General features: G+C 37.2%; 1 protein-coding gene across 2 annotated transcripts in view; it reads right to left on the bottom strand.

The window, feature by feature from the left end:
* The window catches only part of col5a1 (procollagen, type V, alpha 1), a 109,194-nt gene that overhangs the window by 20,175 nt on the left and 76,326 nt on the right, over positions 1-12,693 (bottom strand). For both annotated transcript variants that reach the window (XM_028463534.1, XM_028463533.1), the window contains exons 30-43: positions 8,823-8,930; positions 5,745-5,798; positions 5,539-5,592; positions 4,977-5,021; positions 3,971-4,024; positions 3,830-3,874; positions 3,649-3,702; positions 3,509-3,562; positions 3,374-3,427; positions 3,180-3,287; positions 2,839-2,928; positions 2,340-2,393; positions 2,102-2,209; positions 1,610-1,717 (exon numbers count right to left, since the gene is read on the bottom strand). In XM_028463534.1, the coding sequence (XP_028319335.1) occupies positions 1,610-1,717; positions 2,102-2,209; positions 2,340-2,393; positions 2,839-2,928; positions 3,180-3,287; positions 3,374-3,427; positions 3,509-3,562; positions 3,649-3,702; positions 3,830-3,874; positions 3,971-4,024; positions 4,977-5,021; positions 5,539-5,592; positions 5,745-5,798; positions 8,823-8,930 (990 nt within the window). The remainder of the gene's footprint in view (positions 1-1,609; positions 1,718-2,101; positions 2,210-2,339; positions 2,394-2,838; positions 2,929-3,179; positions 3,288-3,373; positions 3,428-3,508; positions 3,563-3,648; positions 3,703-3,829; positions 3,875-3,970; positions 4,025-4,976; positions 5,022-5,538; positions 5,593-5,744; positions 5,799-8,822; positions 8,931-12,693) is intronic.

Below are 12,693 nucleotides of genomic sequence, written 5' to 3' on the forward strand. Positions count from 1 at the left end.
TTAAGTTCTTAAAAAAACAAAATATATGGATTTTGCTGGTTTAAAAATCCCTGAAGGGACATTTGTTTAACTTTTTACTCTTTTATTTAAGTACATTTAGTAACATGTGTTTTTTAACATGTACTTTACTTTTACCAGATTCATTTTCTATTCAAATATCTATACTTTTACTTGAGTACTGAAGACTAGTACTTTTGCCACCTCTGGTAAAGTCACACATGGGTCACACAGACTCACAGACACACAGACACACACATTTTGCACAGCTAAAACAGCTCGGGGTCAAATTGACCCCAGAGGAACACCAATGGGTGCAATATGCATTCAGCACATTGAAAAACTTTTATGCTTTATTAATCGTACCCATCAAACTAGGAAAAGTCATTAAATTTAAAGCGTCAACTGTTATTTTTTGAATGATAAACAATGAATGGGGTCAAATTGACCCCTGGCAAATACCAATGCGTGCAATATGTGTTCAGCACATTGAAAAACATTTATGCTTAATCAATTGTAACCATTAAATTAGAAAACGTCAAGTAATATAAAGCAAAAAAAAAAGAAGTCCGCTATTATTTTCTGAATGATAAACACTGAAAGGGGTCAAACTGACCCCAAGGATAATGTGAGGGTTAAGGCTTTAGCAGGGTCTAATTTCCATGGAGGGGATTTATAATGAGAAAGTGTCTAAATGTGTGTACTCATTAACGTGGAAGATCGTTTTTATCCACACAGTAAACCTCTGCGTACACCCAGCCCTATAGAAACCTGTCTAAGGCCAGCTTAGCACTGCATTATTATTATTATTATTATTATTATTATTAAAAAGGTTATTCACAGTGTCTTTAAAGCTGATCTTGTAAAAAGAGTTGCTTTGGTCTGTGAATACTAAAAGGTCACTTTCATACACTGGTGAACAGCTACGGTTTCATTCCAATGAAGCAGGTTCTTCTTTAAAAGATTCACTGATTGATACAAACTCAAAGTGACTGCTTTAAATTCACACAGAAAACAAACTAAAATAAACTGCAAGTTGTTGGAGTATAGCAACCAGGGTTATTATTGTAATCAGGTAATTGATTCATTGATTGATTGATTCATTACAATTGTAATTGTATCAAAAAAAAACAAAACAATTTTTATAGGTAAGGCTGCACAAAATTTGAAAAATGTTGGACTTTTTTTTCTGCGATAAGGCTATGATAAGACCCTAAAAACTAGTTCAGATATGATGAGCACACTTCAAGTGGGGTGAAAATGCAGTAAGGCATTAAAAATAGCCAGAATGTGGAAAAACCCAAATTTTGTCCAAAAAAATTCAAAATATTTGGATTTTTTTTCTGAGATAAGTTCATCATAAGACCCTTAAAACGTTTTATGGTGTTATTTCTCTCAGGCTCAGTAATTGAGAACGTAATTGTAATTGACTTTCAGGGGATAAATAATAATTGTAATTTTTATTGTATTTAAAAAAAAATGCCAGTCAACGTAATCATAATTAAGCTGCAATTGAACATAGATAATTGAAGATATAATTGTAATTGAAAAATGTAATTGACCCCAACCCTGATAGCTACAGAAAGTATGGACTGTTTGGAGTGAAACCCACCTTGTCTCCGTCCTCTCCAGGTGGTCCAGGGGGTCCTCCAGGTCCAGGCAGACCCACAGGTCCCTGAATACCATCTCTTCCAGCAGGTCCTTGAGGTCCTTTTTCACCCTGGAACAAAAAAAATAAAAATGACATTTTAGTTAATTTTTCTTTATGAATCTTTACACTAATACAAGTGGTACGCGTTAGAAGAGTTAAGGGTAAGTGGGTGTAAGTTGGGATATGACATAATTTTATTTAAATAGGGATGATACAATTTTACAGATTAACAACTGTGAATGAAACTGATTTTTTTGTACAGTTTTTTGCTAAATTCCAACTCGTGTCCCTAGTTGGGCTTGACACAAAAAAAAAGAGAAAAGACACCCACACCAAAAATATTAAAACCTAATAAAATAAATAAATAATAAATAATTTAAATGAAAACAAAAGAAAAAGATGATTTAGATGATAAAAAAAACTACTCTTGATAATAACTTTGGGCCATCTTACCGGTCCACCTTTCTCTCCAGCTGGTCCAGGGGGTCCTTGAGGTCCAGAACGGCCAGGAAGACCTGTAGGTCCAGCTGGACCAGCGGGACCACGTTCACCAGGAGAACCCTACAGAGAAAATATATAGACAATAATTATATATTAATATTAATAATAATCCACAATAAGAGCATTTGCTTAATATTTCTTTTTTTGCACAGATAATAATTGTCAGATTGTTGTGGGACTTTATACTCACAGCAGGGCCAGGTGGGCCGTGAGGACCCTCGTTCCCTTTCAAACCGTGAGCTCCCTACATGAAAACATAAAAACAAAAAGAATTAGAAATCAAATAGAACCATCGGGAAGACACAAACCCTGTCTTACAACAGATTCTCTGTCATCAAATACACTCATCATGAAAGAAAAAACCTCCTACAGTCCCAAAGTGGAGGCTGAGAATAGATGGGAAGGAAGAATTACTAATCAGATCTGCTGCAAACATCGTTCACGTTACTAAAGAGCCGTGGCAGCATATTTTGTGGATCTGGAACGGGGCACGAATTACATAAAACATGCAATATAGTTAAGATTTTTTCCAAAAAAATGAACAGGAAACTAAAACAAACCATTTCGCCTTCTGAATCCCAGGGGGAACTGGTGTAATATCTGATTTTAGAGGTTTATAGCCTCAAAGTTCTACACACACATCTTGTAGATATATTGGAATAGTGAGATGTAGTACACTAAATACACACCACAGGACCAGGTAGACCTCGTTCTCCAGGGAAACCTCTAGGGCCAGGAGGGCCATCCTTTCCAGCTGGGCCAGAGGGTCCAGGGTCCCCCTTTAGGTAGAGACACAGTGTTCATTAAATCAAATACTAAGTAAGTAAGTAAACTTTATTTTATAGAGTGCTTTTCACAGACATATAGTCTAAAAGATAGAAGACACATTCAAATACAAAATATACATGAAAATACAATAAACATCAGCAGCTCTGACTGAGTCCGTAAGTCTAGAACCATGTCTTTAAAAAGTAGGTCTTTAAGTGTTTTTTAAAATAATCTACAGAAATAGCAGGACTTAATTTTTCACCTTGGCTCCTTCTTTTCCTGCAGCTCCGGGTAAACCTTGCTCACCAGGTGGGCCTGGGGGTCCAGGGTGACCACGATCTCCCATGGGTCCAGTCTCACCTGTTGGTCCCTAAGTTTTGAAAGATGGAACACAAAAAACAATTAAGGTGGCACCAATAAGACCAGGAAACACTGAAAAACAGGGAAATGTCTCACCTGAGGTCCAACCACACCTGGAGGTCCAGGAGGGCCTGTTTTTCCTTGGAATCCCTGTGAATAACCACCACTGAGAAGTTACTAACCAGTTTACCAAAGAAAAAAACATGAAGAAACTAATATATATTCACTTACAGTCTCTCCTCTCTGTCCAGGATGTCCAGGCAGTCCATCTTTTCCTGAAGGCCCCTAAAAACAAACACAAATTAATATTTGTTTTGCGTAAAATGAGTGAAAATGACCGATTTAGTGGCGTTAAAGGGGTCTGAACTCACAGGTGGGCCCTTTGGTCCTGGGAAACCAGTTGGTCCTTGAGGTCCAGGCAAACCCTGAGAGTAGCAACACAAAGTTTGCAGTCAATATCAATCACGGCATGATTAATGTAATCACTCAGTAAATAATAGTAATCACTAATCATTAATTCTATTCTCGTGACAGAAGCTTCATGGGACCTACCCGTTCTCCAGGAGGTCCTGGGGGGCCATCAGTCCCTGAGGTGCCCTAAAAATAAAAATAAAAATAAAAATAAAAATCAGTGAGCTTTAATCTCACACAGTGAACATGGAACGTGAGCAGCTGTAAGTTTTTATCCCAAACCTTGGGTCCTGCTTTCCCTGTTGGTCCTCGAGGTCCTCTCTCTCCACGAGGTCCCTGGAGAAAAAATACATTATTAAAAATCATAAAGAGCCCAGATGAGGTTTATGGCCTTAAGAAGCAAAAAGGTCAGCCTAAATGTCGCCTCGGGTTGAGTTTTCATCAACCAATGCATACACATATATAGGCAGGACTGTTTCTAGTCTTTTTGGTGCCTTATGTGAAATTTAACCAGATTTTTAAAACTCAAAACCAGGTCATTTAACCAAAGACGACGAGATATTTTCAAAAGAAACTATTTGCATATGCTTTTATTGGTAATGAAAAAAGGTCACATGAATTGCATTTATCTTTAATTCGTTTTGGATTAAATGTATTATTCATTAACCAAATTTAAAGTGGCCATCAGTCAAAAAAAAAAAGGCAACAGAGTTTTAAATAATCAAAGAAACTTGTTTGAAGCGAACGAGTAATATTGTCAATGCCATCAACTTTCGAGCTTTTTAATTGGTTTATATTGCAAGCAGCGCTACTATGGCAACGGTTGTGATTGACAGCTCACAGTCCACAGAGATCACGTTTTTAAGAGAAATGTGCTGCTGCTTTCAGGGTGTTTTGTGTCAGCAATAACGGGATAATAAACGGGACGAACTGGACTGAATTTGTGAAAAACCGGAACAAATTAAAGGTTTCGGGGAAATCGACCAGTACATAGGACAAAATTTACTGTCCTGGGTAAATCAGGACATATGGTCTGACCCTAATATTTGAAATATTTGTAGGTCAGACCTGCAAATATTCTAATATTGTTTTGGATACATTTTCTCTTCTTTTCATGAAAAGCATAGCAGAGATAGACACCCCCATCCCAACCATGTGTTAAACTTAAAGGGGCGCTATACCATTTTGTTGTTATTTTTTACGTTATTGACCACTGAATGTCCAGTGTCACGTGCGTGCCAGGTTCACCATCTGTTTAGTGTGTACGAGTGTGCTGAGTAAGACTTACAGTTGGTCCTCTCTGTCCGCGTGGGCCTGGCTTTCCCGCTGTTCCCTGCAGACGTTGAATAACACACACAGTCATCAAAGGAAAAGTGAACGAAGAGGCAGTAAAAAAATAAATAAATAAATCAAACTGATGTTATGCAAGCAGAACATTTTTTAACCCTTCCCATTAATCATCAGCTACTGTTTCTAACCATGAAATCAATGAGAAAAGAAATGAGTTTTTACTCTTCTTTTATGCGTGCTTTTTGAACACTATGACAATAACACTATTATCTCTTTATTTATAAGACGTTTGAGTCATAAAACCTTTTCAGGCTCTCGCTGTGACAAACTATTACTTATACAGGAAACCTAATGGTCCAATCCTTCTTACAGAAGCAAAATGAAGCATTGCTCACATAGTGATAAACAAAAGCTTTAGTTGAATGTATTATTCAAAGGAATAGATTAGTTATGGAGCCATGTGACACCCATAGGCGTAGTGTAAGGACTTGAAAATTGTTGAGCAGCGACAAAAAACCTGCATAAAGCGATTAAAAAAAAAAAAAGCCCTGGTGACGTACCCGTGTTCCTTTCTCTCCGTTGGCTCCAGGGAATCCTTGGAAACCCTGAGACCCCTGTGGACAGGAGAGAGAAAGTAATGTAAGCCAAATACTGTAGGACACAAGTACACACTTTGCCTTTTAGTGTGGATTCCCATCAAAACGTGGTAAATAAAACACCAGCCTGACTGCATCTCTCTTTAATAAAAATGAAGCACATTGCTAACCTTTGGTCCTTGTCTTCCTGGGTATCCTGGTAATCCGGGAACACCAAGTTTACCCTGGGAACAAAGTGTTTATTTAAATATAATTCAATGTACACTTCTGTTCAGTCAGGGTTCCTACAGCCTCAGTCAAATTCAATTTCAAGACTTTTTAATGCTGTTTGAAATCAACTTCAAGATCAACCTCACAGTAAACACAATTGGGGGAAAAAAATGCCACATCAATTATATAAAGTTAGGGTACATATTTTTCCAGTGTCCAGTGCAGACGTGCAACTGGCGCCACCCAAAGAAACACACAAAAATACACAAAATGACAGTAAAATACACAAAAATATAAAACCCAGACTAAAATAAAGTAACTCAAAACACACATACTAAGTTTAACATCAAAGTTAGTATGTAGTGCATTCACATTAGTTAGTGTAAAAAGATTGAGTATGCAGGAAAAACCAGGATGTATACTATATGGGGACATTTTTAAAGTATGCACAATGGGCATACTAGTTATACTCAACCGTCCCATGATGCATTGCTAACAGAATGTAAAATGGTCTTTCTACCAGCTTCAAGCTAAAAACCAAACATCCCCTTTTCAAAATAAAAGCATCTCTTCTTGTCTTCCGTTAGTTACTACGTTAAGATGAGTAGTACGTTAGCGTGAGTAGTACGTTAGTGTGAGTAGTACGTTAGCGTGAGTAGTACGTTAGCGTGAGTAGTACGTTAGCGTGAGTAGTACGTTAATATGAGTAGAATGTTAATATGAGTAGAACGCTAGCGTGAGTAGTACGTTAGCGTGAGTAGTACGTTAGCGTGAGTAGTACGTTAGCGTGAGTAGTACGTTAATATGAGTAGAACGTTAGCGTGAGTAGTACGTTAGCGTGAGTAGTACGTTAGTGTGAGTAGTACGCTAGCGTGAGTAGTACGCTAGCGTGAGTAGTACGTTAGCGTGAGTAGTACGCTAGTGTGAGTAGTACGCTAGTGTGAGTAGTACGTTAGTGTGAGTAGTACGCTAGTGTGAGTAGTACGTTAGTGTGAGTAGTACGTTAGCGTGAGTAGTACGCTAGCGTGAGTAGTACGTTAGTGTGAGTAGTACGTTAGTGTGAGTAGTACGTTAGCGTGAGTAGTACGTTAGCGTGAGGAGTACGTTAGCGTGAGTAGTACGCTAGCGTGAGTAGTACGCTAGTGTGAGTAGTACGCTAGTGTGAGTAGTACGCTAGTGTGAGTAGTACGTTAGCGTGAGTAGTACGTTAGCGTGAGTAGTACGTTAGCGTGAGTAGTACATTAGTACAGATTTTAGGCAGGAAAAAGAGCAAATTCAACAATATTGTCCCCTGGTTTGCACTTCCATGTAAAAATGATATATAAATAATAAAGTCAAGTATGTAAGTATATCAATCCCTGCAGGATTTTCACTTTAAGTTCCCTGATTTTGAGAATTTGGGGACATTTCGTGGAATTATTTGAGGAAAATTTGCCATATTTTGGAAAAAATGAGTTCTTTCAACAGATTGAGATTAAAGATGACTGCAGTCATGTAATGTAAGAACTGGAAAATGGAGCTCTGCAAATATTCTGGATTCTAATTGGAATGTTGTATCTTGAGAGACTTCGAATTAGCTGGTTATTGACAAAATGTTTCATATTTTACTTTCTCGAGCAGGCCAACTTTGATGCTCATAAAGGGCCTCGAGTTTGACACTTGTGATCTATGAAGTCGGCTGTTTGACATTAGTTTAAAACTTTTTAAAAATTGAGTAAAAAAAGAGAAAAACTTTGCTATGAAGCTTTGCTCCTGGTGAAGCTGGAAAGTAGCGTTTGTGCTGTCGTGTGTTTACTCTGAGCTAATCAGGAGCACAAACCAGGCTCCAATCAGCCCAACTGCATCCACTTGCCTGATTGCCTCAGCAGTATAAGTATACGCCCAGCTTTAGATAGCAGACCAATCACACGAAAGGACAAAGGGACCCCCCTACTGGGCCCAACGACCTGGGTTCATTGTGTTGTGTGAGTTCTGAGAGAGTAGACATAAGGTTTGTGTTCCTGTTAAGCATGCAGAAGCTTTTATTCAGGGAAATAAGTCCTTACTGTAACAATAACTTAATCAATGTCCAGTTACCAAAGATCAAATCAGATTATCAGCTACTTTATATGCTTTTCTTCACCTTTTGTAAAGAAAGTTCTGTTTTATAAGAAGAGATTTGATTATTACAGATAATTAGGGATGTAACGATTAATCATAAGGCAGTTAAAAATCCATTCATATTGATCACGGTTGATATCGATTTTCTGAAAATTGAATCGCAGTACTTTTTTTAAACAGCAGTGTGTGTTAAATATTTGTTCATCTCTTGTCCAAATGCTGAGGTGGCGGGCGTAATCTGCTACTCCTTTCTTTCTGGCCGCCTTCTACTCTTAAACATGTTCATAAATGATTCCTTACCCCTTTAGCACCGAAAGAATATCTAATATTACGTGAATATCTGTAAAAGTCACATTTTTCTATTAGCTCTGTCTGCTAGCATAGCATCTCTTCTTCACTGCACAGAATATCTGCATGGCAACCGACCACTGGGCTACCAGCGCCTTCTGCTGGTCCAAACAAATATCTGACATAAATACAGTGCAATGACAAAATAAATTTTCAGTTGCACTTTTAAAAAGAAAAAACTATTATGCAGTTTTGCATTGTTTGTTATAGAATCAGAATTTATATTAATAGGCTTCTTCTTCATTTGTATTATTCCTTTATTTATTTAATTCAAGATTTATTTTTAGTTAAATTGCATTGTTTTGAATAGTTTATCAAGGGATTTTTTTGACAATAAAAAATATAAGGGAAATAGTACAGTATTTTCTATTTTTTTCCCAAAAATAAAGGAATATTTTTCAATCATTGGTCTACAGTCCCATTTTGTAAAATAAATCATGAGAGAATTGTATCGTGAATCAAATCGTATCAGGAGTTGAGTGAATCGTTACATCCCTACAAATAATACATTATAGAAAGACGAGAACAAACATGCCTTTGTCTTATTTGAGCCACAATAACCATCTTTTAGCTTTAAATAATTAGCTTACCTTCTCTCCACCTGGACCAAGGGGACCAGAATCTCCTGGAAGACCTGAACGACCCTTCGGTCCTTCCGGACCGTCCTCTCCTCTTGGTCCTGCAGGTCCAAGCTCTCCCTGAGCAGCAATGGAGAAGAAAAACCACATTGTTAAAACATGTTTTTATTGTTTTCGCTGTATATTTTATTGGTAATGTTGATGTAAAAACAAAGAATATCCACACATGCACCACCAGCATGTTCTGTTTCTCAATGAAACCAAGGCACAATTCCTTGAATGTGCTTCTGCACGTTAAATCACCAATAAGCACCTTGTTTTTAACACACATTACCAATTAAAAAATGCCATTTTTTGTTCCTCTCTCCCGCAGTTGTTGATGTGTCTTTGAGACCAGGGGTTAAATCACGACACACGTCTTTCAAAAATAGCTATTGAAAACACACATTCTCTTTTTTAAAACATAAATCTGTATATTTTCCTGTGCAACATACACTTCACAGCATGCCTATCAAAAGAAAAGTTTCTTTCAAAATAAAAGACAAGTTCAACATGCAAAACTTTAAGTAATAATTTATTTTTGACCAACCGCTTGCGACCCACTCAGCACAGGTCCGAGACCCACTTTTGGGTCCCGACCCACCAGTTGGGAATCCCTGTATTAGACAATGTATTCACTAGAGAAGCCTCACTTGCCCCAGAAATGGTTTGACCAAAGACTAACAATTTTTTTGTTCTTACGTTCATAATTTTTCAGTAATTTTGGTTCATATTTTTAGACTCCGCCCATGGTATTTCTTTTGTTTTGTTAGACCTGGCATAGTTAAAAATAAAAGAACACAACTTTATTTTGTTATTTTGTCACATTTTGATGTATTTTGATTAGCATTACTTATTATTGGTTATACAAATATCAGGTAAAAATCCCACGGCGATAGTGACGGTGTTACAAACTTTAGTGATAGTGTTCATTGTTGCTCAAATCTGCAAAACTTTGGTGATATAAACGTGTGGTACCAGATTTTGACTTGTGGGATGTTTTGTACATTTTGATGTCATTTTCAGGTTATTAGTGAAAATTGTGTGGATTGATGGGGGGAAGGTTGGTGATGTCATTGATTATGTATCGATGAAGCTAAAAGGCAGAAATCTAACTTACAGTTCTTTCCAATCATGAAAATGTTTCTTTTGGATTGTGATATTATTTCATGTACATGGGGAATCTATGTTGGTTTACATGTTTTCATGTAAGGAATAAAACAAATAAAAACATACTATGGTTGTCTTTTCTTGCTAATGTTTAATAACCAAAAAGATCCTTTATGTATTTCACATTTTACTTCTATATCTCCTACTGGAAAGCTGTATAAAATCATGTTCACATGGTAAACATGCAAGCTTGAAATAAAATGTACATTTAAAGTTCTTTATCTGTTTTCAGATACATTTTTATGAAATGTTCATTTTGCCAAAACTAAATGAAGTTTTCTTGATTTTAGTAGATGATTGCTAAAGGGATAAAGCTAGTGGATGTTCTGTCACAGGGGTCACCAACCTTTCTGAAACTGAGCTACTGTACTTCATAGGTACTGTATAATTTGTCGAGCTATGAGTTAGAAAAGCACTTCTTAAATCCTACATTTTCACTTTAATTTCAGGCTAAGATAATAAGGAAGGCTAGCAGTAGCTTACTAAGGTAGGAAACGTTGAGGTTTCAAAATAAAACACTTCATTTCTTATTTATGCAATTGTTTCATTTTCATAAAATTTGAAAGAAAATTCCCATTGTGGTCTCACTCTTCCAGGACATGCTTTAAACAGACAGAGAACAAACTGACAGTGACAGACAGTCACCAGTGCACAGACCTGCTGCTGTGTAAAAGGTTTCCGTCTCAGGGCACGAGTCGTCTCTCAAGCACATGAAGCGAAATCAAGCAAACTGTACTTGAGTAGTGCTCGCAAAGATGATCAAAGAGAGCACTTCAAATTGATCGCCCTCTCTCTCTCTCCCTCTCTGTGTGTAGTGCACTTTTTTATAAGCAGGCATCAAAATGAGTCATTTGGATTCTGGCCCATGTGCCCGTCTCCAGAGGAGAGTGCCTTCTCAAATCTGTGCTTTCATCGGGTTCTGCTGCTGTTTCTCCAGAGGAAAACACTGCGTTTCTCTCTCACGCTGGATGGGTTTTAAGTACCTATTTTTCTTTTATAATTCCTGTATTCTGCTGCACACCAACCCCGTAAGGGACTGGAGCGAGGTAAAATGTTGGAAGCACAAAATAGTGGCAAGTTACTGCGTCCTGCACAGCCAAACACACATTTTATTTACTGCAGTCTGTAAATGTAACATACCTGAATGCTGGGCAGCGGCACACATGTTCATATTTGTGTTTTTCTGCTGCTGTTGTTGATTATTCAGTCCCTCCAGGATTTCAAGGCCAATTTTTGTGGCCTAGAAAACCTGATTTTTGCAGCCGCTTTTTCAAAAAAAACTGACATTTTGAGGCTTTATTATTTTCTTTAACTTTGCCTAAACTGGTAAATTTGCCCAAAAAAAAACTGATTGCCTTTGAACTTTTTCATAAAAATACATAAAATAGCTCAGATTCACAATCATTTAACAAGATATGTTTTAGTTTTTCAAACAAAGACAAAAACATCCTAAAAAATGAATAAATGGTGGTTTTCCTGTGATAATCTCATCAATGATTTTTACTACAAATACTTCAGCTGCAGAAGTCTCACGTGTTCAGCAATTTGTAAATGTGTGCGTGGAGATACCACCAGGGGGCGCAAGCACCAATGACAATGGCAACCGTACCTGTAATGAAGCACTATCAAAGATAATATATATACTGTATAATAGAGGTTGAATCAGGTTATTTTCTTTAAAAGTCATTCCATAGCAGCAGGAAATCATTGAGACACGTTCGCTGCTATTTGGCTCAAAAGAGTCAGTTTGGCTGTTGTGACACAGTCTGTAACCAGACTAAATGGTGATTCCAGTCGCACAAGGGAACTCCCAGTGGCTGATGGTGGCTGGCGGCTTCAGAAGTTGATGTGGCGTACCTAAGGCGGATGTCGTTGTGCCGTCGAATCAACCGGAATCTTTAGTCAGATTGGTTAAAATTGCGGAAATTTGCGGTGATTGAACAGAATTGCAGGATTCACTGGGATTGGCTGAATTTGTATTAATAGTTGCGATCGCAACATCGCAATTTCCTGAAAGGTCTGATTATTAATGGCTAGCACACTGCAGAGTAGGCTGTGTGTGTGAGAAAAAATTGATTTGACAACATATTGCAATATTTCACCTTGCAATTACGTATCGATCCAAAAAATTTCAAATGACTTTATTGTTTCATGTTTAATTGCGCTAACCTATGTATAGCACGTAAACGCTCAGTCACTAGGTGTCAGTGAACGCACCATCAGACCTTGTGAAACTACCTCACTACTCACAGCATTTTACCTGGGAACTAGGCCTGGGCAACATAACGTAATTCAAGATGGATCGAGTTTTCTATTTGGCGATATAAGAAATTATAATGTTTTATTTTATAGCTAAGCCAAAAGTGGCACATGTTGTGCAGCTGTTTGGTAATAAATGTCCCATATGTATTTTTTTCCTTCTTTTGAGTATCTTGTCCAATGTATTTTTGTTTTGTACGTCTTTCTGAGTCGTTTTGTGTATTTTTTTGGTAAATATGTATGTTCTTGGATTTTTGTTGTCCCATTGTATATTTTTTCTCCTTGTGTAATTTATTGTCCTTTTGTTTTTTGTTCTTTTCATGTATTTTTGTTGTCCCATTGTGCATTTTTTTCTCTTTTTGTGTCCTTTTGTGTCTTTTTGTTGTTCTTTTGTGTATTTCTCCATTTGTTTGTA

Source organism: Gouania willdenowi, chromosome 12, assembly GCF_900634775.1.
Source record: "Gouania willdenowi chromosome 12, fGouWil2.1, whole genome shotgun sequence".
In the NCBI taxonomy this organism is placed as follows: Eukaryota; Metazoa; Chordata; class Actinopteri; order Blenniiformes; family Gobiesocidae; genus Gouania; species Gouania willdenowi.